Source organism: Ischnura elegans, chromosome 3 (genome assembly GCF_921293095.1).
Source record: "Ischnura elegans chromosome 3, ioIscEleg1.1, whole genome shotgun sequence".
Taxonomy (NCBI): Eukaryota; Metazoa; Arthropoda; class Insecta; order Odonata; family Coenagrionidae; genus Ischnura; species Ischnura elegans.
The window spans coordinates 123,168,777-123,196,544 of NC_060248.1; the positions used below are offsets into that span (position 1 = coordinate 123,168,777).

At 36.2% G+C, this 27,768-nt stretch overlaps 2 protein-coding genes across 2 annotated transcripts in view; both read left to right on the plus strand.

Annotated features, from left to right (window-relative positions):
• Positions 1-4,894: 4,894 nt before the first annotated feature.
• Positions 4,895-12,004, plus strand: LOC124156487 (peroxisome assembly protein 12). Its single transcript, XM_046531058.1, has 8 exons — positions 4,895-5,001; positions 5,105-5,343; positions 5,753-5,861; positions 5,971-6,155; positions 6,500-6,729; positions 8,457-8,613; positions 10,325-10,410; positions 11,754-12,004. The coding sequence occupies exons 2-8, from the start codon at positions 5,224-5,226 to the stop codon at positions 11,869-11,871; spliced, it is 1,005 nt and encodes a 334-aa protein (XP_046387014.1). The 5' UTR covers positions 4,895-5,001; positions 5,105-5,223; the 3' UTR covers positions 11,872-12,004.
• Positions 12,005-16,947: 4,943 nt separating this feature from the next.
• LOC124156488 (merlin) overlaps positions 16,948-27,768 on the plus strand; it is a 32,166-nt gene continuing 21,345 nt past the window's right edge. Inside the window, exons 1-4 of the mRNA XM_046531059.1 lie at positions 16,948-17,494; positions 17,634-17,763; positions 19,863-20,068; positions 22,438-22,562. Of these exons, the coding sequence (XP_046387015.1) occupies positions 17,372-17,494; positions 17,634-17,763; positions 19,863-20,068; positions 22,438-22,562 (584 nt within the window). The 5' untranslated portion in view covers positions 16,948-17,371. The remainder of the gene's footprint in view (positions 17,495-17,633; positions 17,764-19,862; positions 20,069-22,437; positions 22,563-27,768) is intronic.

Below are 27,768 nucleotides of genomic sequence, written 5' to 3' on the forward strand. Positions count from 1 at the left end.
AACCCGCTGGCAGCCTGCGACGTATCAGCGCTAAGCCTCGCCTCAAGGTCACCTCACCGGGCGGGAGGGGGAACCAGAAATACGACGTACGGAGATATTTCCCAGCATTCATACTTGAGCGTCGCGTTTTCGCGCGCTTGAAATCTTTCACTTTTCATTTAATCGCGAAAAATAGATATTGTCATTTAAAAATCTAAAAGCGTGAAATACGTACTCCAGGAGTAATAATCTTTCGATTAAGGCAATAAAAAAATAATAGGAAACCACCCTATTGAGAATGGATATCATTAAGAGTGAAACGGAGATCATCACATTAGAACCCCACTACATTTTAAGGTCCAACAGAAACGATAAAATAAGAGAGATATTTTGCTGAATGGATAGGTAAGGGAATTCGTTTTTCCCAAGCACGATGAAGGACTGTAATAAATGGAAGGGGTGATTTCATTAGAGCATTTCCTTTTTAATTGTAAATGGCTGGTATCCTGACACCACCGCCATACGCCTTGCTGGGTAGTATGTAGATGCAGATTAACCAAGTTGATGCAGAATCTTATAAAAGTTCAGAAATACAAAACTGTGGTATCTTACCTCGGCGCTGAGGATGCAAGAAAAAAACTAAAGCGAAACGTCATCTAGCATAAAATATCTGACTCGGTGTAATACTTGATATAATAATTCACAAGCTTTAATTGGAAGTTTTTCAAAAAAGTTTATTTCATAGAAGAATAAGTTTTTATTTTTTAAGTGTGCTAGTGGATCAATCAAATATATAAATTATTCAATTTCTATTTATGATAGCATAGAATGAAAACTAGCACGACCAGTTTTCGTGAGTTCTTTTTATATCACAGTGAAAATTTCAGTAAAATTTAATAAATTTCTCGGCAAAAACTTGATAAGAGTAGGTGTAATATGTGCGCATACTCATTTCGATTGATAATTTTGGACAAATAACTATCTGAAAAATTAGTTAAGTCCAAGTTATGTTGATGATTTGATACAATTTTTATGTTGATCCAAAACATAAACAGTCAAAAATAAATATTTCAAGATCCTTAGACCATTTTTCGAGAGGAATAATTAAACAACTTAATTTTATGACCGCAATTACCAAATATTTGTTCATTAAGTCTTACGCGGAATGAAAATGAAATCACGCGGAATATTACAATAAAAAATATTATAATTGATTAATGCAGAATTTTCGAATTTTCATTCATATTCAGACCTTTAAATCTATTTCCACTTCTGCAACGTGCCCCGGAATAGTCTAACCATAGAGTTGATATTTATGATTCTAACATAAACGAAACCGACTTTCCCGCGTTCTGATTTTGCCATGATGCGGATTGCGACGTACGATTGTCATTTGTTTCGCACTTAGACCATTTAAGTAAGTAGACCTGCCGTTCGGGCGGAACGCTGTGGCCAACATCGCACGGCGGGGAAGTGAGTGGGATGAGGGAGCGTGACGTCACGGTTGGGACTGCAGACGATATTCCGTATGCGCGCTTGAGATATTTTAACGCTCATACGCTGCAAAGTCGCTGAAAAGTGACGATATTGGGCACGCAAAATGATTATACACTTAATAAATATATTTTTACGATGAACTAAGGCATTTTATAGCCTTGACTCTGCGCAAAAAGCTAAATAAATCAAGATAAAGCGAGAAGCGATCGTATAAAATAAATTGATTAAGAATGTCATATGTAAACATGGGCGTACCCAGCGAGGGGCAGGGGGAGCAGCTGACCCCCTAGAAGCAAAAATCGCAAAAGTCTTTAAGTAAAATCAGTACCGAATTGAAACGAAAGTATTAAAAAAAATTTCTTCAAACCAACGAAAAATGATATGTATTAGTATGAGACAAGTAGCTGAAATAACACTATTTTTTTTAAAGGAAATAATCTCATTAACCAATAAAGCGCTGCTATAATTTTCTTATAATGTTGGTTTCATTCATCTTTTCCATGCTAAAATGTCACAACTTGGCTCGCACCCCCCCCCCCCTCCTAGATCATGGCTTCCCCCTTTAGACCATGGCTTTCCTCCCCCTAGACCATGGCTTCACCCCCTCTAGGTAAAAAGAAGGGGTTCTGGAAAGTATCACGTAATTTTTTCCGCAAAAACCAGTTTATTGCGATCTCGGTAATATTCAATAAAAGTAATTAAACAAATTGTTTTATTTATGAACCCAACACAATGAAGCCGAGATTAACGTATTTAAACTGAAAATACGCATTTTGAAAAATCCTACGTGAGATTAGAAAGAAGAAGCGGAGCAAAATCCCACGATATCTCACAAAGGGTGAAGGGAGTGGTCCATAAAAAGGCAAAATTATTTTAGAAATATTACTTATTACTAGTAGATTAACCTAACGGTGACATTTCTAGAAAATGAATATTAAGACTGTCCCAACGGTCGTGTGTCATTTTTAACCCGTAATTTTAGTAACTTTGCATCGAAGAATATTCATGAAAATTGGCACACTTATATGGGGAAAGGTCCTAAGTTTTGTTGAGTTTAAGCAAGAGATTGAAAAATGTCTGAATTCCATTGACCAAAATGTCAATTCTTGGGTTTTCGAACACAAGAAACCCGAAAAAAACACTTTCATTTACGAAAATTCAACCGTTGACCCAGTAAGGTCACCGTCATGGTCATAAGGGTGGCCAAAAGAATAGCATACCAACAAAGGTGTCGATCCATGGATTTTATAGGGGACCCAAGTCATTGGTGTTGTCCAAATACCCGTATTATTCACTAATTGACCTCCAAGGTTAATACGGAGGTCAAAGGCCATAGAGATAAACGTCCGGCCATCGTGACACCCAGGTTTCGAATCATATGTTTTGAAGGGTGCCAAAGTCGATTTTTCAGTTAATAGAACCATATTGTTGATTTTTTGACCACCGAGGTCTCAATGGGGGTCAAAGGTCATAGAGTTAAATGTCTGGCCATCATGACAACCAACGTGTCAAACCATAGGTTTTGAAGGGTGCCAAAGTCAGTTACGCAGTTCATTCATCCGTACAACAATTTATTTTGACCTCCGAAAGTCATATTGGGGGTCAAAGTCAAAGAGATTTTAGTCGACCGCTTTGACTTTCTGACCGCTTTTGATTCAGATATTTTAAACTTGATTCGCTACTTCGATTACCAAAATTTTATCACCCTCAATAACTTCAATAGTATTTTAAAAAAAGGTGATTGATTGTTTTTAAACTCTAGCTAAATTTGAGGATTCTTTTTCAAAACTCTCTTCTACAATTATAGGGCATTAAGCCTGATATAGAAAGTAGGAATTCATGGTGTGGTATAATTTAAAAATTCTATCTAATACAGCTGACTAAAGAGGTAACTAGCGCGTTTTTCAGTAACCAAGTATTTTCTTATACATGCGACTTCCGCAGTTTCACAAAATTCTTTCGGCATTTGAAGACGCACAGTGTAATGTAGAAATAGAAATATATTTTAATGACAATATTTTCCACATCTGCGGGCAACAAAACAGCATCTGTTTGAACGGCGTTGTGTATCATGTGCGCTGCAAAACCGATTTGATAACTTGTGATGCACAGGCCTTAGATCTGAAGGAATGACTATGGAAAATGGCATGGAAAGACATCCTTCTGCTGATGCAAGTTTCTTTTCTTCGTTTTTATTATAAATTTCTGTATTTTGGAGGAAGATGTAGAAGTATTTAAATATCTTTAATGCTCTTGCGTCTCCAAGTGCTTCGAAATATCATTCCTACTGCCGTGAAAAATAAAAAATTACCCGTTACATTTCACATATTAGACAAAGTAATCGCTCCTGGATTTTTTTAATAAAATGAGATTCACTTCTTAGATGATCTTTGAATTTGCATCCTCTATTTTGCTACGCATTATGACAAAAATCTATAAAATAAAATCATGTCATAAATAGTTTCAAAAAATTTTATTGAAAACTCGGTAAGTACATACGTACAAAATTACAAGAATATATTTATTAAGTTATTCAATGAATTAAATATAATTGATTGTTTTAAAGCAAATTTATCTTTAAAATTATTTTAATCCAATCCTCTCTTTCTTTCTAATTATAAATATGTTAATAGGTATTATTTATTCCCAGAATTTTCCGTAGCGTACGTAAATCGTAGGTGTCACTTACAAAGCCGGCGACCTTTTTCCACCATCGCAAAATATAAATAACACGAGAGCTGTCTGCTAAGTAAAAAATTATGCATTTATGAAATAACTAAATTACTTACCTAAATAATATGAATTCTGATTTGTTGAAATCCCTTTTTAGTAGCGCTAGCGCGCACTTCAATTTGCATCGCATAATTGACCGTTTAAAAATTACTATATGCGAAGGCGTTGCCGCGTTACTTCGTGAACGACCGGCAAATTCTTTACACCATGACCCTTTTCCTCTCTAAAATTCCCCCCGTTTACAACTTTTGTGCAAGATTTCATGTTTTTATAACGATGTTCCGAATGATGCTTGATCGCTAACGAGATAAGAAAAAAATCTGCGGAAGTTTACAAAGGGCTTTGTCTTCATTTTACTGCCACAATATTTTTTCGTCGCTGCCAATGCCGAAAAATGCCACTGTTCATTAATTGTAAGTTCACCAATCCAACCATGGCTGAGAGAATACTTCTCGTACATAACGCAATAAATATTAGTACTTTTAATTGAAAAATCGCGAAGGAAATGGTCAGAATACCGCAGTGATACAGTGAATCCCCATTCATAGCCATGCGCTACGACGATGAGCGTCCCAACCGTGACGTCACGTCTCTTTAAAAGTGGATGGGGAAGGAAGGGAGCGGAGGGGAGATGTTGGCCACACGGCGAGACATGGGTAGGGGTGGGGAATAGCGGGTCTAGTTCTTATATGGTCTAAGGTTTCGCAGAAAGTAGTATGTTTTGATATCTCATGCCAAAGATTTTACTCCCTCCTTGCCATTGATGTTGACCCGGTAATGCGGCGATAATAGGTAAAACAATTATTTTTATTTCGATGAATTTTTATCACTGGTTTTAAACTTATGAGGATGTCAATTACCTCCATAAAATTTAATTCTCTTCCTTCCTGTCTAGGGATGGGAGTCGAATGTAAATATAATGTATTCCCTTCGAGATTCATATTCAGCCATGAGCAGTTAGCGTGAATGTTCAATTATTTTATAATTGGTGCGTACACTACCGAGGGCTGAATAATGGCAGAAAGAGGAGCGCACATGACAGCCGTTTCCTATCCCAGACCGTCAATATTCGAGTTATTAGCCCAAGAATCCCTTGCCTCTACGATTCATCCTTCATGCCATCAACTTGCCCAGGTATCGTGATATATTTTCTAGCCTTGAGCAACTTGGGGAGATTTGAGTATCTTATAGTCAAATTTAAACCAAGTATTTGTCACAGTCTACTATGAACGTAGTCTGTTCTATTTATTAGCGCAATGATTATTCTCTTTCATCATCCTCATCAATGGTCAAAAATCTCAAGATTGTTTTGACGCAGCTCTCCACTCAATCCTCATATTACCTAATCTTTTCACATCTTTATTCTCCTTATAATTTAAATTTTTATGATTATACCGGCAAGCGTTGATCTGACTGTGTTTACATATGATATTACCAATGTGGATATTACTTGGTGAACATTTTTAATGTAAAATAGTATTGCTTTAATACTTGATTCTAGTTTCGTGATAACTCACTGGTTGTTAATCTTATTACATTTTAGTTTCTGGCAACTCGGAATCCAGAAAGGTTTGGTTGGGTTTCCAATTGGTTTCAAGAAACATATTTTTTAATGCAACTAATTGTTCAATACCACTACTTGAGAAAGCATGGTACGTATCTTATTTGTATTGTCAGCTAAAGACATAATCGGGTATCATAGTGGGAATTTCTTTTGAAGAAAACGTTTTTACTCAGCAATTGTTTTTTTGCTTGAATCAGGAGCATCTTTCTCTGAGAATTTTTACGGTCTGGTCCGAGTTCCTATTGGATCTGAGAGGCTTACTGGTCGTCATTTGCGAGCGTCCCTATTTACCCTTGTGGTTGTCAGGTACCTAAAAATAAAGATAGACAATTGGGTGAAGGAGCGAAAAGCATCCAGTAGCAGTCTGTCCACGGAAGGTGAGGTAAGTTCTGATGCTGGAAAAATTTGGGCCTTAAGGCCTTTTTACATGGTGCATTAACACGTACAGGTTAATGTCTAAATGTATGAATGCGAGAATAAACACCAAAATTCACTGTGTAACCACCCAACTTGTGCGAATGCATGCACAGAAAATAGAACCTGTTCTAATTTGGTTCATGCATTCATACAAGTTCCGTTCCAGTCCACAAAAATCATTCATGCAAACAGACATTAACTCGTACGTGTTAATGTATCGTGTAAACAGGCCTTAAAAGGATAGTTACTGTGTTCAGATGCAAATTCAGTATCAAGCAACTAACTGTGTGTGCCTACTATACTCTGCAGGGATGGAGAGCCAAATTTGAAAATGTCATCATTCAAAGCCATGGATTGTTCCACGCTGCATGGGAAAGTGTTTGCTTAATCCAAATACTAACATACATGGCTGGAGTATCACCAACGCATAGTCCTTTGCTGTCACTTTCCAGTCTTACCCTTACCAACTCCTCAGCAGATACTGAAACTGAATGGCATTGGAAAAACATATGGAGGAGTGAACTATTTCCTAAACTAAGGTTTGGTTCTGTCAGATATTATTGATTCCTAATTATTCATTACTCATCTCAAACATACTACATTAAAATCTCTATGTAGTGAACCTCTTTACATCGTAAACCTCCATACTTCATACCACCCCTACAGTCCTGTCTGATTTACATGTAAATTTATAGGCAAACCTCTTTACCTCGTAAAACCTCCACTTATTATACCAAGGAGATACCCCCGAGATGGCCAAACTAACTCCACAAATCGTACCAAGACAACAAGAGACCATGAATGCAGCCGCAATTACGTACATGGAAAGACATTTTCAGCAATAAATGTTTCACGCTCATTTTTTTCTTATACACCTTTAATATAATGTAATTTTCACATTGACTGTCAGTTATGGCCATTTTATTCCATATGAGAGCATACCTAACAGAAAATGAGAAAAAGGGTATCTAACTATCCTAATCATTGTAAGTGACTGTTGAATTGAGAGGGATCACAATGTTTCCTCTCAAATCATGGTAAAAATCACGTGATAGCGCTCGTTTTCTGTTGTCATTAAATAATAAATATATGTTCACTAATGCATGCATGTTTGTTTAAACACATAAATATAATGTTTTAAATGACAGTAGTACCTTTCAATTCCAAAGGATATGAAAAAATGGTGCTTATCACTAAAACCTCCATATAGTGAACCTCCATGCATCAAATTACCCCAATTTTGGTCCCCTCCATTGCGATGTAAAGATATTTTACTGTATCCGTAAAGGTAATCTATTAATGAATCCAGGCTTTGATGGAAGGACTATCAACTACCCACAAAAATCTGTATTTTGTCACATAATTTCAGTTTCTCCCAGAATAAGTCATGGTTTCCGTTTTCTCTCCAATCTTTATGCTTTTTTACCTTGCTTATGTAGATCTCATGCCCTCTGTCCATGCCTAGAAAAGTTGATAAGATAACATCACAAAATTTGAAGACTTCTCTTGTTATTGGTGTCTGGCCATACATTTTGGCATCGCCCTAACTTTAGTTGTTTAGTTCCTCTTCCGGAATCCATTCATACCTCATGCTACATTTCCATGGTTCACTTTTCTACAGGATTTAATACTCCACCTTCAATTCTTTTTAGGCCTTGTAAAGCATGTATATATTGAGTGTTTACCATTTACATGTATCTCAGTTCTGGCTATAGCCCTTGAATCATGCTTTGGTTTGCCAACCCTCTTTCATTTTCCTGTTGCTCACATATTTGTGAAATATTTTGGAAGTGTTAATGGCATTAGTGTATTTCATGACGTTGATATTTTTTTATTTAGGTTCATACTTTGTATGCCTTTGAGTGCATGCTGTATGATTTTCTTAAAATTATAGAGAATTATTGCTTTCTCAAAAAGTTTCTGATATGTACCTCTTTTTTTTTTGTCCATCCTATTCATTCTTGAAACAGGATCATAGGCTTTCTAGTGAATTAGATGCATAAATTCTTCTCAGGTGCTCTAATTGGTCAGGTTTTCAGCAGCCAATATTTTGGTGCTCAACTCACAGGTATCTCCTCCTTGATGACAATCCCCTGGTCAAGCATTTGGAAGTCTCCTATGGGAAATCTGACTCAGTGGAGAACCTGAGAAGAATGCCGCTTATTCATCCTTCCTGCCAATTCTTTTGAACTGCATGTGTGTTTTAGCTCTTTAAATGTTCAAGGTCATATTCCATCTGTTTGAATATGTATTTAATGAATTTTAGGTTCCCAGCACTTGCTTTGACGGTGGTGGGGAATGTTTTGAGCCATTCTCTAGAGATGGGTGCCTTTTTTCTTCAGTTTTTAAACTGGTGGAATGTTGAAGGAGGCAAGGGAAGTGTGTTGGAGCCACCAAGCATCCCAGAACCCCCCACTCTGGAGGTGAGTTACCCAAAATGAGATCTAGTCTATAATGGGAGTTAGCTATTAGGAGTATCCTGCAGCTGCCTATCACAAATATAATAGCCCAAATGATAATAATAAATAGCCCAAAATAGGGGACATGATATCTGATATCATCCTCCATGGTCATACCTTGTACGTATTTTAAAGTGCGAAGTTCAAAGGGAAAAAATTCCTGGTCAAGGCTTATGATTTTTCCTGTATAGAAATTTCCCTCTAGATGTGCAGATGTTTTGCCAATTCTGAAATGCGTATTTGAGACAAATAGGTAACAAATTTGGAGCATTTAAATATATGTAACAATAATATGTAGGGGCGTTTAATGAATTTTTCACTTATTCAGTCTCTTAAGGGTGATTTTGCAAAGGTGCCTTGCTGGTTACTCTGCAATCACTTAATTTTACTAATCGTGTGTTTATTCCATGCTTTCATTTTATTAAGAATCGTGCCTTGTTACTTTTCAAACTTCAGTCTAATATTTCTTAGGAAATAGTTGCGCATCAGCCTGTATGTATTTATGGAGTCATTACCAATTGCATGCAAAGCAGGGAATCTAACTGGAATGCAGCATCTCCTATCCTTATTGCTCCGCTCCATAGCCTTGAACAAGGTCACTGATATCTACCCATCTCCTTTGGAGCAGAGTGATATTTCATTTGCTACATTTTTGAACTGAACCTGAAGTGGTGGAGGAGTTTTCTGCTACAGATTGGAGACCATGAAGCGAACTTGACACTCTGGTCCGGCAGAGATCAGGCACATAGCACAGGCTTTGGGAGCTTCAGACTCCACCACTTTTTCTCCTTGTCACGGCTACCCGCAATGAATCTGCTAAGGAGGCCCCTAGCCCAATGGAATCTATCCTCTGACTCTTCATTTTCAAAGTACATAGTTACATTTAAATGTCTGCCAGTATCCAATTATGGGTTTAACTCTCCGCTTTATGCAAACAAAATATATAGCTGATGTAATGAAATGTGTGGTTCTCTGATGTTTACAAAATGGCAATGAGATATCAGTTCTAGCTACCCACATACCACACAATCACCCCCTGAAAAGCAAACTTCTGGCTGTATATCTGGTGGAGACAAATATGGTCAAGAAATATAACAGCAGAATTGTGAATCTCCATTAAAAATCAGAGCATTTCATCCATTTTTTCTGATATTTATGGACAGTTAAATAAATAGTTTAAGTTTACTCCTATAATTATTGACCATACCATCCCATATTCCATGGACATTTATAATTTATTATTCCTGGTATTTAAATTGAATTCACTATATGTAGGATTATTTTGCTGAGGTATTAATAGTCATTATTTTGATACCAGAGTGGAATGTAATGATACCTTGCCATCAAAACACTCCCGCATCCTTTACCCCTCTTCAGAAACTAGTAGTATTGGCTGCCGTTATTGTTTTAGTTAATTATATTTCAATCCGGAGAACTCTTTCAGTTACTCCATTGTATAAGCAAAGTTGTTTTCTCAGTGAAGGGAATTTATTTTCACTTTTATTATATTTTAATTGTATGTATTGTGTTTTAAAGTTGTGGGAATATTATTTTCATACCATCTTAATTTTAAAAGAACGTGTATCAACTATGGCTTTAATAAATATTAATGCAATGCATATTATGCTTAGTGATGAGTTCATGTACAATATCATAATTTCATGCTATGTTTCAGTCTAATGATGAAAATAACCGCTTCAGTGGAAAATGCCCACTTTGTTTGGGACCAAGGAGAGTGGAGACAGTACTTCCAATATCTGGGTAATTACTTTTACTCTCAAATTACATATACAAATTATTTTTCAACTTCTATTCAAATTGAATTCGATCAAAAGGGAAAATTGCTGTGACCCATTCACTGGGAATCAAATGGCTTGAGACATGGGAAAAGGAAATCACTGGGTTAGTATGCAGTGAACATTTATTTAAACGAAGGAGAATGAAGAGTTCTGATGATATCTGGAGAGCCAATCCATGAGCATTTTGTGTGAGTGCCGAATGCATATGTGGCAGGAGACTAGTGAAATGCCTTCTCTCAATTTGTTTCCTCTCAAAGTGAAACATTATCCCTGACAAACTTTTTTTTAACTTGTAGAGAAGGGTTGTTCTTATATCATTTAAAACTTGAGGAAAATCAAGGAGGAAGCTATGGGTAAAAATCAATAAAAAAATTTCAATTTATTATATACATCATTAAAATGCTCAAATTTCATAAAATGTTCCTCTGATCATCTTTCTCAAGAACTGGAAAATGAGCCATTGCATACTTTTCTATTTTCATTATTACTAGATAAATGAGAGCTATTGCAAAGATGTTTTTTTGCAATATCTTGATAACTGTTGCACGTATTAAGTAAAGGATTGGGTGTGTTTGTTTTGTAATCAAGACGATTTGCAAATTTGGTCAAAATTGATTACCCAATCCATCACCTGTTCCAATTTGAGTGGAATTACCCAGAAATGTATGTATGAGTATATCTAAGCCTAGATCTTCTTAACGGCTGCCAAGGCAAGACTGGTTATCTCACTGAGACCTTCACTTTTCTGATAAAGCATGGGAAAATTCACTTCTTTTTGGCTAATAGCAACAAAAAGAATTACTCTCCAGCCCCAAGAAGAACTTAATTTTGGGATTCTCATTATCATTATGTATGGTTTGGTTATGTTATTGTTTCCACCAGTTCTTGGACTTGGAACCAGGGTCAGAGCCAAAGCCAGAATAAATTAGTACTGTAATCATTTGTGGTAAATACAATTTGAAAACTTTTGATTGAGCACCATTTACATTACAAACTTAAGATTGGGCGCGTTGTGGATGCAATCACTTATGAGATGATTAGAGGTTCGAATTTAGGAAGCTTTTATTAAGCCCATATCAATATCACTATAAAAATTAAGCTTTGAAAATGAAATGATTGAGAACTGCTTCCAGTAACCAAACCAGAATTGGAATGCAAAAAAAAGGAAACCAACCTATCCACAATTATCATAAATACTGTGTGTAGAGCAGGATGTATTTGTTCCATTCTACAAGAAAAAAATTTATGACTTCAATATTAGCAAATCCATAGTTATAATTTTCTATTTTCTTAACTTTTTTACAGATATGTTTTCTGCTTCCGTTGTATATTCAGCTATGTGAGAGAACATGGATGTTGCCCAGTAACCAAGTATCCTACATCTCTTGATGAGCTGACTAGAGTCCATGCAGAAGAAAACTGAAAAGTGTATAGTGATAGGCTTATTTTATGGAGTCCAATTGTTATTTTCAAAGGTTGTTATGGCATTCCTTAATTTTTTGTGCAGTACATATATGTGAAACAAGGATATTGCTCAATAAATTGTTGATTTTTCACCCAAGATTTTATTCACATGGTGTCTGTTAAGTTTTGTTGAAAATTGACGGAGCATAACAAGGTAGCGCATTAATTTTGAAACAGTTTGAATTCTTTCATCTTTTAATGAAGCTACAACTGGTAGAGAGCCTGAAACCTGCACTCTCTAGCAACAAAATATTTCTATCCTGCTGCATTAATGGGGGATGAAATTTACAGGGACGCCGACTTTGGAAAAATATTGGGGGGGCCCAAACTGGGGATCTTGCCCCGGGAAATTTTATAAGTAGTGAGTTGTCAGTTTTTTAAACATTTTAGAAGAGTCATATGATCAACATTAGAACACTGAGAACTCTAATCTCGATATCTGGACACTCCGGGGAAAATCGACAAGCCTGAAACTTTTTTCCCAACACCCATAGCGAATTATTGAGGGGGCTCGGGCCCCCCCAAGCCCCATGGAGTCGGCGCCACTGGAAATTTACATAAATTTATGTGATTACATTAAACATAACTGCCATATATGGCTTTCGTGTAGGTTTGAGGCTCTCAACTGGTTATGGCTTCATTGAAGTCCTTTCTCCCTCAGTTGCCATCCTTGATGGATATATATTGATGGCCTAAAATCCATTGATGTGAGCCTTAGTATAGTTGCCATGTGTATAAAGGAACCTGGATTGCAAAGTGGTCGGTGCAGTGGCCTGGAAAGCCAAAGGTCCATGGTTTGATTTCCAGTCCAGGAGAATGTCTTCCCATGGCAATTTATATGAATTCATCTATTCTCATTTATATGAAATGATGCCTGTAAGACGGCAAAATAAAAGCTTTTATGGGAGAGCCACCTTAAAGATTGCCATTTTTCATAAATTGCTGGGTGCAGCGGCTTGAAAATACATATGGCAATCTGCCCTATTAATCCACCACTGCATTGGGTCTAAGGAGCAAGTCTGAATTTGAGGAACTTCTCCTTGGAAATGGGAGTGACTCCGGGAGGGTACCAAATCTAGAGCTCAAAGGGGACAAAGACAGGGGTTTGGGCATCAATAGGGATGAGGAACCCATTTGGTGGTAGCAGTTCAACATGATAAAATTATTACTTTCTGAAATTCTTGGGAAATGGAGTGATTTTGTAACTGTTTTATGCATTCCATTATCCATCGCAATATTGATTACTTCTCTGCCATATATTTACACACTATGGGTGGGGAATCACCCTTCTAGCCCAATCACTATAGGGGCATTCATGGATAACTGAGGAATTTTTTGTGGGGGACAATTATCAATTTAAACCATAACTTGATTTCATAATAAATCCGTCGCTATAGCTAGAATTTATATATAGCATAAATTTTATTAGGATAAACCCCGAATGCAATACATCGCCAACCGCAGTAGTGACATAGATGCATTAATTCTTAAGATCCCTAGTAGAAAAAATTGTGTTCTTTTGGTGTTCTTTATATGTTCATTCAGTGTTCAAGTGTTCTTTTGATGTTCTTTTGGTGTTCTTTTATGTTCACCAATTTCTTGGTGTGTTCTTTTGATGTTCAATTTATGTTCTTTTTATGTTCATCTCAGTGAACACAAAATGAACATTTTTCTTTATGTTCATTTTGTGTTCCCTTTGAGTTCATTTTATGTTCACCATGGTGAACACAATATGAACATTTTTTATGCGTTCATTTTATGTTCACTTTGTGTTCATTTTATGTTCACTATGGTGAACACAAATTGAACATTTTTTTATATGTTCATTTTATGTTCACTATGTTGAACACAAAATGATCATTTTTCTTTATGTTCATTTTGTGTTCCCTTTGAGTTCATTTTATGTTCACCATGGTGAACACAATATGAACATTTTTTTATGCGTTCATTTTATGTTCACTTAGTGTTCATTTTATGTTCACCATGGTGAACACAAATTGAACATTTTTTTATATGTTCATTTTATGTTCACTATGTTGAACACAAAATGAACATTTTTCTTTGTTGTTCTTTAAAATAAACCAGTATAAAAATTCTCATTCCTTGGAGGTGATTGTGGATAACTGCAGTTCATGTGTCATGACAAGTAGCTTTACATAAAACAAGTAATACAGATGATTTTGGAGACTGTCTACCAAAAATGAGTTTGAATTTCGCCATCTTGAAATCCACAAAACTGTATTTTTTAGCAGTTTTCCATAATATTTCTAGAAATTTAAAATAATGAATTTCCGGGAAAATTATCCCAAAATGAAGGCATATCATCAAAAAATGGACATTGTACGATCCGAGAATGCAATCAAGGAACACCTGAAAACACTCTCAATATGTACTTTATTGCATACTAAACAGGGATAAGGCCTGAGCATTTGGCTTCTACGTATAAGTTCGTTTCTAATAAAAAAAGCTGGAAATAAAATGATTTGGAACTTATCCTAACACTGACATCTGATTCACAAAGATGTGAAAGTGTTCATGGTAATGATGGGACTTCCGTGAAAGCTTTTTCTTTGTTGTTCAACAAAGTGTTCTTTTTATGTTCATTTTGTGTTCTTTTGATGTTCAAAAAAGTGTTCATTTTGTGTTCAAATTATGTTCTTTTTATGTTCACAGACGAGTGTTCATTTTGTGTTCTTTTTATGTTCTTTCTGTCACAAAACACATAAAAAGAACATAAAGTGAACATTCGGTGAACATAGAAGGAACACAATTTGAACATTAAATGAACATAAAAAGAACACTGAATGAACACACTTTTTTCTACTAGGGATGTAATGGAAAAAATCCAAAATAGCTTTTGTCTATTCCACGAACACATATTAAGCCTGAAAGATTATTTACAGGTGTTATATGGCATTAAAAACACGTTATTTTGTATAAAAATGTATAATATTGATCATATTTTGAGCAGTGCCTGCAATAAAGAATGATACAGCTGTACATATAGGACGAGCTATAAGGCTCAGAAATAATGCCTACAGAATAGGGTTGTTCAAGCCTATCAAAACTGTCTAAAAAAACGAATGTATATCACTTCTGATGTAATTTCATTTTGATTGGGATGAATGACAGATGCGTTGAAAAAGTAATGATGGAATTATTAGCAATCAAAATTCGAACAATTTTAAACGCCGCCAAAAACGGTCGGCCATCTTGAAATAGAGGTGATGACGACACAAGCCTGTACGGCTGGCCTGTACCCTCGATCGCTCGATGCCAAGCTGAGTACTCTGCATGCCGACTGGACATTTGCCAAGGTTATTCCTTATTTTGAAATGGCCTATGTTGTGCATGAAGCTTCCGGATGGATCAAGGCGACATGAAATCCATTCTTCAAGTTAGGCAGGCAATGTATGTAGCGTTGACAGGAATTGAAAGTTTTGTATTGCTGCATTTGCTAGGAAACTACGTGCAGTGAACTTTCATTGTGCTTCTAGTGCAAGTGAACACAATTTGTGCCCTTAATGTACACCTAAGTGAATGATTGCATATAGACGATGAAGTAAAGAGTGAAGTGAGTTGTGAATGTAACTGCTTCGACGAAATTATTTATTTCTTCCATGCTAGTTCAATCAACCCTATACATTTCGATCTAAGGTATCTAACTATTGCCTAGGGGATATTTTTCATATTTGAGCTAGTTGTGCTTTAGGGATACATCGAACGCATATTAATTTTCAATCGTTTGTTCGCTTCTAAGTTCCGTGTGATTTTATTACCTATTCATTTTGAGCATTCACGAGTGTTTACATTTCACGAATTTCGTTGTGCTGTTGTTTGTTTTTGTTTTGGTCATATTTGGGTTACGGTAAGAGTACGGGTAAGAGTAATAGTGAAATTCGAAGTTTTTTGATGTTACAATAACCGGTTTAGCTATTTGTTTCAGCCTATTCATTTCATTGTCCTCGAAATGTCAATGTGAAATAACGTAAACTGATTCTAAGTCGTTAGTGATGAGTGAGAAGTGAGGTGTGGAGAATCTTTCGAACTTCAAGGAGTGCAAATTCTTTTAGCGTGTGCATAGTGATTGGAAAACCGATTATCATGTTTTATTAGTGTTTTTTATTTATTGTGAGTCAAGTTTTTCATTGAATCAGTTGATTCGGAATATATTCGAATAATTCGTATCAAAAAGACAACTCGTGAAATGTGTACGTTGTAGTGCTATTTATGATATGATGAGCAATAAATATGTACAAGTAAGGGTAATTTTGCTTATTATTACTCTTATTAAAGGATAAATTTGGATTTTCTTTAAACACTGATCTGGCGGCAGACGCTGGAGATCTTGAAAAAAAGTGGAATAACCCTGCTGAGCCACTTAAACAACACTGCAGTAGGGCATCTACAGGCTTGTGACGTCACACATCAATTCAAGATGGAAGTAGGGCTTTTTGGCGTAACGTAAAATTTGTCACTGTTTAAAGCCTTCTCTAAACATGTACAATGAAGAAAATAGCATAATATTATTGTCATTGCTCCTTCTGAAGCACGATCTTTCGATTTCTTAAATAAAAAAAATATGGTGAACAACCCTATTATACATAGTGGTTTTCTAAAACTCTTTAGTGATTAGCTAACTATACATAAGTAATTACTACATAAGTATACCGTTCTATTTTATTTTTTACCAAGGGGTGGGTTCTCTACATGAAGGGTAAACCAAATAGCGTAAATACACCCAATTACCAATCAAAATATTTTGATTGGTAATTGACGTTACGTTAGTACGTTACATATGTAACGTACTAAGAATTTAAAACAGTAAACTTATGAAATGCATTACTCCAAACGTGAATTTTCATCTCAACATTTACCATCTTGTCAGTAGAAAAGAAATTAATCTGCCGCCATGAACATTTTTAAATCCAACAGATTTTTCAAATCCCACCTCTCACGACAACAGGAGCGCCATGCGCATCTCTACGTTGGATTCGATCATATGTACCGTTCATCCGCATGTATGATTCGGTCATTAGAATCAGTCGACTGAATACAAATAGATGAGGGTTAGAGGGTGTGTATTCTCGTAAGTTCTTAAAAAAATTTATTTCTCGAAAATTGAAATTAATCCCTCATTCAGCAACATTATTGAATCTTAAGGCAATATATCGCGCACAGTTAAGACTTATCTGGAAGAAAAAAGAATCGTCCTTGGCGGCTAATTTCTGTTTTGCTACGGGTGTTGACATCGATGATACATGCGTTATGCATGTATGTCAGTCATGTTTTTAGGTTTCAAATGTAAATAAGTGCATCTATTTTTAATATTGAAGGCATTATGTCATTTTTGTGCATAGCCTAGTGGAGCACTCAAGATAAAGTGGACAGCATGTTCGGAATGGAATTTGAGTTGTTAACTGAGGCTCAGTTTAATTATTTGGTTGTGGTGAAGCTATATGTTTCATAGCTCCCTAAATATTTTTCAAGTCCTTAAAATGCCATTCCTAAAGAAGAAATCTGGAAAATCGTTCCCCGTGAAAGTGTGTACCTTGGATGCAGAACTGGACTTCAAGTTGGAGGTACTGGAAATATTAGAAATTGTCACCTTTATTCCCCATTGTATGAGTGGATATTACAGTTATTCCATGAAAAGTTCTTAATAGTATGTGACGACTCGTGCTCTCCGTAGAAGCTTATAGTGATTGTTTTTATTTGCAGTGGACATTCACTGGCAGGGATTTATTTGACTTAGTTTGTCGAACTATTGGTCTCCGAGAAACTTGGTATTTTGGATTGCAATACGAAGATTCTAAAGGTTTCATTGCATGGTTGAAACTAGAAAAGAAAAGTAAGTATTTATATCATGGGTAGCCTTGTTATTAATATGCTTCAATTTTTTTCGATTTGGTCGCAAATTTATGGTTAACAGCGATGAAAAAGTTGCGTTAGGTTTCTGTGGACATTTTGCAGTAGCAGTTTAATAGTATATCAGTATTATTTTCTGAAATTCTTGGGAAATTGAGTAATGATGCTACCGTTTTCTGCTTCCCGTATACCAGTATAGCATTAATTTATTCACTGTCGTACATTTACAACCGAACAACTTTTACTCTCTCCTCCGTATTTATTGTAGTTATACCCCCATTATATCAATTACAGTGCAAAATGTATTAACTTGGTTGGAAATATTATGAATTGTCTTAAATTGTTATCAAACAGACTTGAACTTTGCTGAATTCACTTGTTGCACATAATTTAAAATTTGCTTGGCTTGATACCACCTTGTACACTCTTGAAGTTTTCTCTCATGGAACTGTTTCGTTTGAGTGTGGTGGAGCTACTCTCCTGTCCTTTGAAACTCACTTTTGAAATGCCTTGATTGAAATACCTAGACTATGTGCTCATTCAGTGAACTTCAATTGAATTCTTGAAAAAAAAACTTTTTAAAGCATATTCAATTTTCTCAGCCCTGCCAGCTAAGTTTCCAGGTAGTTTTCAAATAGTTTTAATGTAGTTAGTTGGCAGTTCGAGCTCTAGTCCAGCTAGAACCTCCGCTTTATTCACATTATTTCATTTGACCTTCATCATTCTTCTATAACATCACATTTCCAAAGCTTCCAAGCTTGATTTCTCCTCTGCAATCATTGCTCCTGCCTCACCTCCATACAGAAGCATGATCTCGAAGAAGTAAGTCCTTATGAATCGCTCCCTGACTTCAATGCTTATATTGAATGGATCATCTATTCTGTGGTTTGCGTTATGTTGTTTTTGTTTTATTATTTTTTTGGCAACATGAAAAAACCCTTTGAAGGATGGGCAGTATCACACAGAACACACAAAATAAAGATGAAAAAACTCACATTAAGAACTGAAATTTCTTAACCTAAGAATCAATAACCACAGGGCATCATGAACTTCCTCTGACTTTGCGTCCATCCCGGTGGCGAAACATGCGGCCGCTCATCAGCGTCAATTCAGTCATTGTTACAATGTATCAGTTTTAGCCTCCCTTCCCCCCACAGACCACCCACTCAAACTTAATTCCATCGAATTGAAATACATATGGCTATTTAAAGCATTTCTTCCCCCCGGCTTAAATATCAACCGATAATCCCTTAATTGCCGTAGTACACTCATTTCCCCCCCATTTGGACCCTACTTCCCCTCTATTTCCCCTTTCCTCAGCTATCTTTCACCCTTTACCTACAGTCTTTTACCTAACTCCGAGGAAGGTGGTAATGCCACCGAAAATTCAGTTCTTGATGTGAGTTTTTTCATCTTTATTTTGTGTGTTCTGTGTGATACTGCCCATCCTTCAAAGGGTTTTTTCATGTTGCCAAAAAAATAATAGAGGATCATGAAGTAATTGAAAGAAGACTTTACACCCAATTTACTACATATTCCTATACATGTAGAATACAATATTACCTACCATTTAGAAACAAACATTGTCATCTACATAAACTTAAATTCATTCGAAAAAAAGTTCTGACTACTGTAGGTATAACACAAGAACAAATGATTATTAACATTTAAACTGAGACAGAACCTCAACATGATTCCATAGTATCACTCACACGGTATTCAATTTATACAGGCAATAAAAGTCCCCTATCAATTAGATCTCTGGAAATAAAAAAATCCAAGACCAAATGCAAATTCACTTCACGACAACTTGTTTAATAGCACTAAAGAATTCATGAAGCTAGTATTTTTGTATAGCATTGTAAATTCATCTTCAGCAATATTGCTATTGTTTTATGTATGTAATTTGTTGGATGCATTATATCATTTGTGTTGTATTCATTGCCATGTTTTTTCTATTCTTTACTGGCTATTTCATGCCTTACAATATTATGTATTATTTATTTGTTTAGTTTTTACATGACAACTCCATACAAATGCACTTATACTTGGACTATAAAGTTCTAATGTATTCTTTACCAGTTCAAGACCAAGGAATATCACACCAGTCAACCACACCATTTATGTTCCTCGCTAAATTCTACCCTGAAGATGTTGCAGAGGAACTTGTCCAGGAAGTCACCCAGCACTTCTTCTACCTTCAAGTCAAGCAAGCCATCTTGTCCATGGACATCTATTGTCCACCTGAAGCTTCTGTCTTGTTGGCCTCTTATGCAGTGCAAGCCAAAGTAAGTCAAAGGTTGCTTTGCCATAATTCTCATACCATTTTAGGAGTACCATCACTGGTCAACAATCCCTAGATTCTGTGGTAAATTTCTTGCCTGCCATGATAATGGTGGTGAAATTCACAATAAGTAATAGCCATGAGAAAAAAATCCCCTGGAATGGGAGCCAAACCACAACCACAGTCCTTTGGCCTTCTAGGTCACTGAATAGACCACTATGCTATGTATCCAGCTTCCCCAAATTGCCTTAAAAATGATAATATTATTTTTGATACGTATTGGTTTGATTCAGCTCTCCTCTCAATTCTAATATCAGCTAATCTTGTCACCCCAGCATATTTCTTCTCTTTCACATCCTTCTTTACTGCTCCATGTATTTTATGTGATGTCTTCCTTTTCCACTCTTGCAATCGACTTGTCCCTTGATGACCGTCTTGATCAGGCTGTCATGCTTCAAGGTATGGCCCATTAAGTCGTTTTACTTTCTTATTAAGGTCTCCATGGAGCTTCCCTCCTCTCTAAATGTGCTTCCTTACTAAGGACTTCATTGTTCCTCCTTTGATTGATCCGTTGGGATTTTCATCATTCTTCTGTACCTTTTGGTGTAAATTTTTGTTTTCTTGTCCCAAATTCAATAACTTATTGAATCAGAGAGTTTGCACGTATGCAATAGACATCTTACATTTATGTTTTGGGGTTTCCATCCGTTAGCCATGAGGCAGGTGTGAAATGGAGCTCAAAAATATCACCCATCTCACATTATATGGTCGTTAGGTCCTAGAAATGGGAGGATTTATTAAGGAATCGATGTCAAGGAAGCTTTGATGACTATGAAGTAGTTATGTCAGGTATCACAAGCTAGTTGTCATGATGATCACCATATTTCTTTCCAAATAAATCCAAGGCCCGGCAGTTCCTGCTGTAAGGAGTTCTTAAGTAGCATATGTCTGTTTTCTTTTCTGTACGCTATCTTTAAGCCATCTCATCCCTCGTGGAAGTTGCAATTCACTGACTTTTTTCTGAGCCTGGTGTTAGCTGTCGACATATAAAACATATTTTTTCGATCAGAGCATATGATATTGGTATATGCGAAGCACTTTCATAGTCCCATAATGAAAAGAGGGGCTGCATATATTATTATTGTGCCTACAAACATTATGTAGAACAAAAAAGGCTATGCGGGCTTCCAGCCGGGTGGTCTCCCTCCATTCTGCCGACGTTTCAGAACACGAGTCTGGTTCCATCCTCAGATTGATTTTACTTCATTATGTAGAACACTTTGCACTTCATTTACATGACATTAAGTGTATGTACAAGTATTCCCTTGGGAACTTTGTAATCTATATACCAAATACTGAGAAACTTGGGCTACTGTAACCTCCTTGATTAAAAAGATTATCTTTTGAATAATAAATTATTTGTAAATTTGCTGAGTAAATTAACTTTCATCATATTTTTTTGTCTTAAAATTGAATACTGGGCAAGCTAGGTGTTTCAAATGCCTTGTTGTTCACTTGTTCCTCGTAGGTGGTACATTTATCTATGTTGTGAATTAAATTTTAAAAGCTCAAGAATCTGTATTTTAATCACAAAAATATACAATTATATTAATGGAGTTATTATGGAACTTAAAATATCTCAGTACAAAAATAGTTGAAAATACAATTAAAAGCTCATCACCTTTGGCCCAAATGGCAGTCTTGTTGAAGTTTCATAATTTGAAGGCTTATTTTTGGATTCAATATTATGTTAGAGTGTGATATGAGTACATAAATAATTAATTTCATGCCAGGTAATACCATTTTAGTTTACTGTAATGCTGAGAATTCCAATGGTGAGATGCGAAAATGTGTATGCTTTAAGATAGGCCTAAAACGTTTGTATGGAAAAGTTAACAGATGACTCGCAATCTGTGAGTCATGATTTTTCCTTTCATTATAATGTCAAACTCACTATAAGGTCATCAACAGCTGGCCCCTTTGCCAATACCAAAGCCCTTTTGCCTCCTTCCTGTCCCACCTGCATGTTATTACTGTAACCGATAACTACGGTGATCCCCTACCCCCTATGAAAAATTTGTGTAAACCTGTATAAAATTTGTATACATTCTTAAACAACTGCCATGACAATGTATAAGAATGTATACAAATTTTATACAGGTTTATACAATTTTTTCATAGGGGACAAAATAGCTTTTGATACATACTTATTGAATCAGTAAAATGGAGGTTTTGCTAATCGAAAATTCTTTTATCTAGTTTCCCCTGTATGTACCATCAGGACGAGGACAGTAGTCCAGTAGTGAAACTTTGTAAATTATAAGTTTATAAATTGTAGGTTTAACTGCATGTGAAATTCTGCTTCATTTTCAGTATGGGGATTACGATGAGTCTACGTACATGCCAGGAACGTTGGCAAGTGAAGATCTTCTGCCTCAACGAGTCATCGATCAATATCAGATGACACTGGAAATGTGGGAGGAGAAGATAAAAGTTTGGTGAGGAGATATGTAGTCATTTACATTTTGGCATTGCTTGTGATGCGAACGTGTTGTGATGCAATTATTACAGTCGTGTTAAAATTGAGTGAATTGTACGAGTGTGCATGAATGAAGTGTAGTGATTACGTATGGATATTTAACTAACAAGTGACACTTGTAGTAGTGCTTTGCATGTGTTTATGGTTTTCTCTCGCTCAGCATGAACATCGCTACCAGTTGTCGTTGGCAGGAGTGAGGCGAAGTTGGCACGAACACCTTATTCTCTTGGTCTCCATGAAACAGTTAAGTAATTTTAACCCTACTGCAATAGAAGCTACTGGTAGACATTGCTTCATAGTTGAAGTTGTTGTTTCCCATGCATTTATGTGGCTTGGTTAGTATCCAAGTTAAAACTGATGAGGAGGGTTTCTGGTAATTCTAGAGTGAATGTATTCTTGGGGAACTGTTTATACCAATGAGAAAATGAGGTAATCTCATATTTTTAAGGCTAATGCTTGAAATTTGAAGAATTATGGGTGGCCTAAAAAAACTACAACACTACAGTAAAACCTCCTTGTAAAGAACTCGATTGGACTGGGAAAATGGTGACATCATTTTTTGGGGGTTCAGTATACAGAGGTGGTTTGTGGGACACGTCATTGCAGGATTATCAAAGAATCCACGTACAGTAAATAAATGATTATCCATGCATGGATTATCTATGTTGATTATCTGTGCATGAGCTTCACTTCTTCAATGCTTTCCGAGATCTTTAAAAAAGGAAAATTGGGCAAAGAATCATGAGGATTAATACCTTTTTATGTAAGGATATTTGTACAAGGCTTATTATTTCCCTTCGAATTCCCTTCATAATACGTAAATATTTTCTTTACTTGCCGACAAAGAATGTTTTAAATTTACTTGTTCGCTACGCTAGTATTGCAGAAGATGATGAGGAGTGGAAAAAAAACTTTTGATTAATATTAGAAGATATATTCAATACATAACCAATCGTAAATTAATAAAATGTTTTCCGTGGTCTTATCTATGATGTATTTATCATATTGCAAATGCACAATTATCGCACTGGCCTCGAATGTACAGCCCATGGTAACGGGATATTTCATTGCACTCGCTGCAACCAGTCAGATCAAGCAGGAGAGGTATGGAGTTAAAGTAAGTAATATGAATTAAATGATTAAAGCTCCGCAATACACAAAGCTAAACAAATGTAATGATAACCGAATTAAAAAGCTTATCTATTTTTTGAGTGTGCCCCCGTGCCCTCCCCCCTAAATCCGCCTGTGACCACAGTTATGAACACATCCATGCCATGCAATGCCACTTGAGGGATTGACTAACTCACTCACCGATTGAATGAATTCCCAACCACTTTCAGAATAAATGGAGAGCTTTAATTTTGTGCAGGAGTGGGGAACCAAAAAACCTTGGAGGAAAATCCTGGAAGCCCATACCTTCTGCACCTGAAAAAAATTCAAATGGTGCAAATTCCATTTTTTTAAATGTATCCATTCTTCCGGTGCTACTGCGTCGGTTGTTGGTTTAAGTTTCGCTGGCACTACTGCCAGCGTCTTCAGGTCGAAGATGCCAGTCCACAATTCTCGTCCTCCTTGTGTATGGGCTCAGTCCCGCCAGTTGTGCCTGCTGCTCTCTCATTGGTCCGTTTTATTAGTCTCCTCCAATTGGCATCCAAGTGGTAGCCATCGTCCCTATTAAAAGTGTCCGCCCAGGCTATCTCCATTGATTCTCGGAAAAGTCTGGGATAATTTCTGCCTTCTTTTACTATTATCCTGGCTTTTTCAAATTTAATGTCATGTCTTGAGGTCCAGGCATGTTCTGATATGGCCAGCAGCTGGAATTGAAGGTCCATGAATCATTGGCTGACTGGTTATGGAGATGCCTTTGTATGAATTATGACTAATGTGACTTGCATGCTAATGGTGGTGAAAATACACACATACCTGAGTGTATCAAGTACTCTTTTTGCTCAAGAGCACAGTACATGCATCATCATCTTTTATTCTGAATGCAACATATCAATTAAGGTGGGAATTTACTATTGTAGTATTATCATAATAGGTTAAGAGAATGTTCTACAATATTTATAGTAGTATGTTGAGTACTGGTATGGTGAGAAAGTAAGTTATGTTTGGAAGGGGTTGATTTATGTATTTGGGGCAGGATATTGATATTTTGCTGAAGTACTCTTTTAGTGAAATTGAAATCTATATCTATATGGGCCAGGGGAATAAATTCAGCAATGATTCCAAGTGTCTATTGGTCTTCAAGAAAGTTTTCGTGTGACCTTACATATTTTTGGCCAATTAATTTTCAAATAACTATGTATTCACATTGTAATTTTCTCCTTCCGTTGCCATGAGGTAAATCATTAATCTCCAAATTCAAAGTAACTTCTGCTTCTTAACCAAATTGCTGGTTGCAGATGTCCATATTGTAAATGCAGTATCACAATATAGGATTTCATGAACCTATGTTTAGTGGTCAATTTAACCATCTTTCTTTTTTTAATAACGAGTGAGGTAATTTAAAGCAAAGGCACTCAATCCCAGAGAATCCAAAGAATCAGTAAAATTAAAAACACTGGTTAACACATCAATTGAGTCGGTGAATTACTTAACACGTTGCGTACGGATAACGAAGATTCTCATCATTTAGGCGCGTCAACCTAAACAATTTTAAAGCGTACAATACGTATTCGTTTGTACATTTTCAGTTGTTGCTCATTATTCATAATGAATTGATACATCATAGCGTTTGCTTGGGTAAAGTTATATTCTAAACATTAGCTTTTTAACCATGTTTAAACCAAAGGCATTACGCCCTAATAAGCACATATTTCCAGAATCGGCGTTCCTAGGAATTTAAATACCCCGGTACGCAATGTGTTAAATGCTCTGAGAGCCATGAGAGAAAATTCATATTGATCATTCATGTAATCAGAAGTGCTCCCTGTTTCATGTATGCCATGGTATTGTTTGACTCTTAAAATCTCCATGCCCACTCCACTTTGGTGTTATTTTACCTTGTTCAATGTTACCCATGTTCTTGAACTCTCAATGTTTACTTTTTGTTGTTTTGTGTTTCACATTTTGTTTGAAAAAATTAGTTTAGTAATTTAATAACTTAACAATTTTCAATATTTAATTACTTTGTCAATTTGACAATCATTTTCCTTTATTATTTCTTGAGTCAATTTTGACTTTAATTTCCTGAAAGTATTTCCGTTTAATGCAATCGTAAGTATTAAAAGTACAAGGCACAAAAGATCATTTAACTTTAATGCACAGCTCTAAGTAAAATATTCTGATTTTATCAACATTGCCATTAATTTTACCTTCAGTATATCTTTAAAAAAATATGGGTAAGGTGGGAGAGAATTACAGAATAATCTACAAACCAGATGATTGGGAGGTGGCTAGTCAAGAGTTAACTGTATGTGCAAAACATTCTCTCGTCATCGTTGAACTGTGGGTTTTGTGCTTGTATTGCTCTGAGTATGAGGTCTTCAGTTGGCCATGGTCTCATGGTAGGAACTTGTGCACATGTGGTGTTAAATGAGTGTGTGTTGACAATCCTTCGAGTGGCAACAAGCAAATATCACTATGTATTATTATGGGCAAATAGAAAATTATAAGATGGTGAATGCAAATTTAATTTTGGGCCTTCTTTATGGTCCTGGAGTAAGTGGTGAATTTTTGGCTGGAAAAGATGTGAGGGATATAAATGCATGCATAATTGAAGGTTTATTCCAGTTGCATATGCTTTGAAAACAACAACAACATGTAAGCTATTCAGTAGTTCATGCAGTACGCTGTCATGGGGAAATTTTTTGATTGCCTTTGCTGAAATTAGAATGCATGGTCTCAGTTAAATATGGAGACATTTACATGTAACTAATGAGATGATTGTCCTAATAAACCTATTCGTTGGTGTTTTAATTTAATACATACTTTTACATCTCCTCTTGTCTCCTTAGGGCGATAGTTGACTACCTTTCCCTTTTGTCATCTGTTCACCAGATGTCCATCTTGTGTCTTCGCCCAGCTAAGAATGGGGATAGAATGAAGAAAGTCGTTTCACTGCATCTAAAAGAGCAAATATTTTCACTAATCTTTGCAATTTTTTTTGCTATATATTCAATTGCCTTCACTAAATATTCAAGTGCAATTTTGCCTAATGGCTTCATTAGGAAGCCTTTATTTAGAGTGATGGAGGAGAGTAAAAGTGTTATACCAGAATCATGACTTGAGGTGGATGGAAAGTAATGTTCATGGGAGTGAATGAGGCTGATGAAGACCATTGTGTGAAATGGAGGTGAAAGAAAAATTCAAAGGTTAATTATGCATTAAATGGCCTGAGTTTTAATATTAACTGGCCAATGTCTTCTGGTATCAATTGTAAAATATTTATTATACGAGGTGTATCCAGATAGTAAATTGTTTTGGTTCAGTGCCACAGCTGTGCTGCAGTGCTCAGCACGTTTGCTTTGGTTTCCTTGTTTTGTGGGTGGCATTTTTCTAGGGATGGTCGGATTGTATAACTCGAATCCAAATATCCGCGAATATTGCCCTTCATCGGATACTTTAGATCCAAATATGCTAAAGGCATCGGATCTGGATCCAAAATTTTAAATTTTAGCTTCAGTGAGTTCAGCGTCCCATACGAGGGAGTGGAAAGAGTTCCCATCTTACCTTTGCATGCGCCGTTGCACTGCGATGCTTTTCCTACACATGAACCATTTTTTTGTTTAAAATGTCTTGTAGGGGTTATGCAACAGAAGCTGAGCCACAGAAATTTTTATAGCAAAATACGACAGGCACATAGTGTGACTCTTACAAAGAGATTGACAACCATCGGGAGAATCTCAATGCCATAGGCTAACAACTACCGTATTTTCCGGCGTATAAGACGACTTTCTAGCACCTAAAATCTTTTTTAAAAAGTCGGGGTCGTCTTATACGCCGGGAATGTGGCAGCAAGGAGGAGGGGTGGCCGCACTGAACAAACACTTCACACATTTGCAGAACCCTAACCCTAACCCAGTGCTGAGATCTAATATACCAGGCTTTGTGAACTTCCATGTTAAAAGGAGGCCAAGGGAGAACCAAGCAAGACAATTAAACCAACGGTCGGAGGCACTTCAACACAATCAGCAGAGGACAGTTGTGAATGCAATGCATTA

Coding starts and splice junctions, on each gene's coding strand:
- LOC124156487 (XM_046531058.1), top strand. CDS start 5,224: ATGGCAGAAAGAGGAGCGCACATGACAGCCGTTTCCTATCCCAGACCG. Junction 6,730..8,456: donor GAACTATTTCCTAAACTAAG/GTTTGGTTCTGT, acceptor AATGAATTTTAG/GTTCCCAGCACTTGCTTTGA. Junction 8,614..10,324: donor CAGAACCCCCCACTCTGGAG/GTGAGTTACCCA, acceptor GCTATGTTTCAG/TCTAATGATGAAAATAACCG.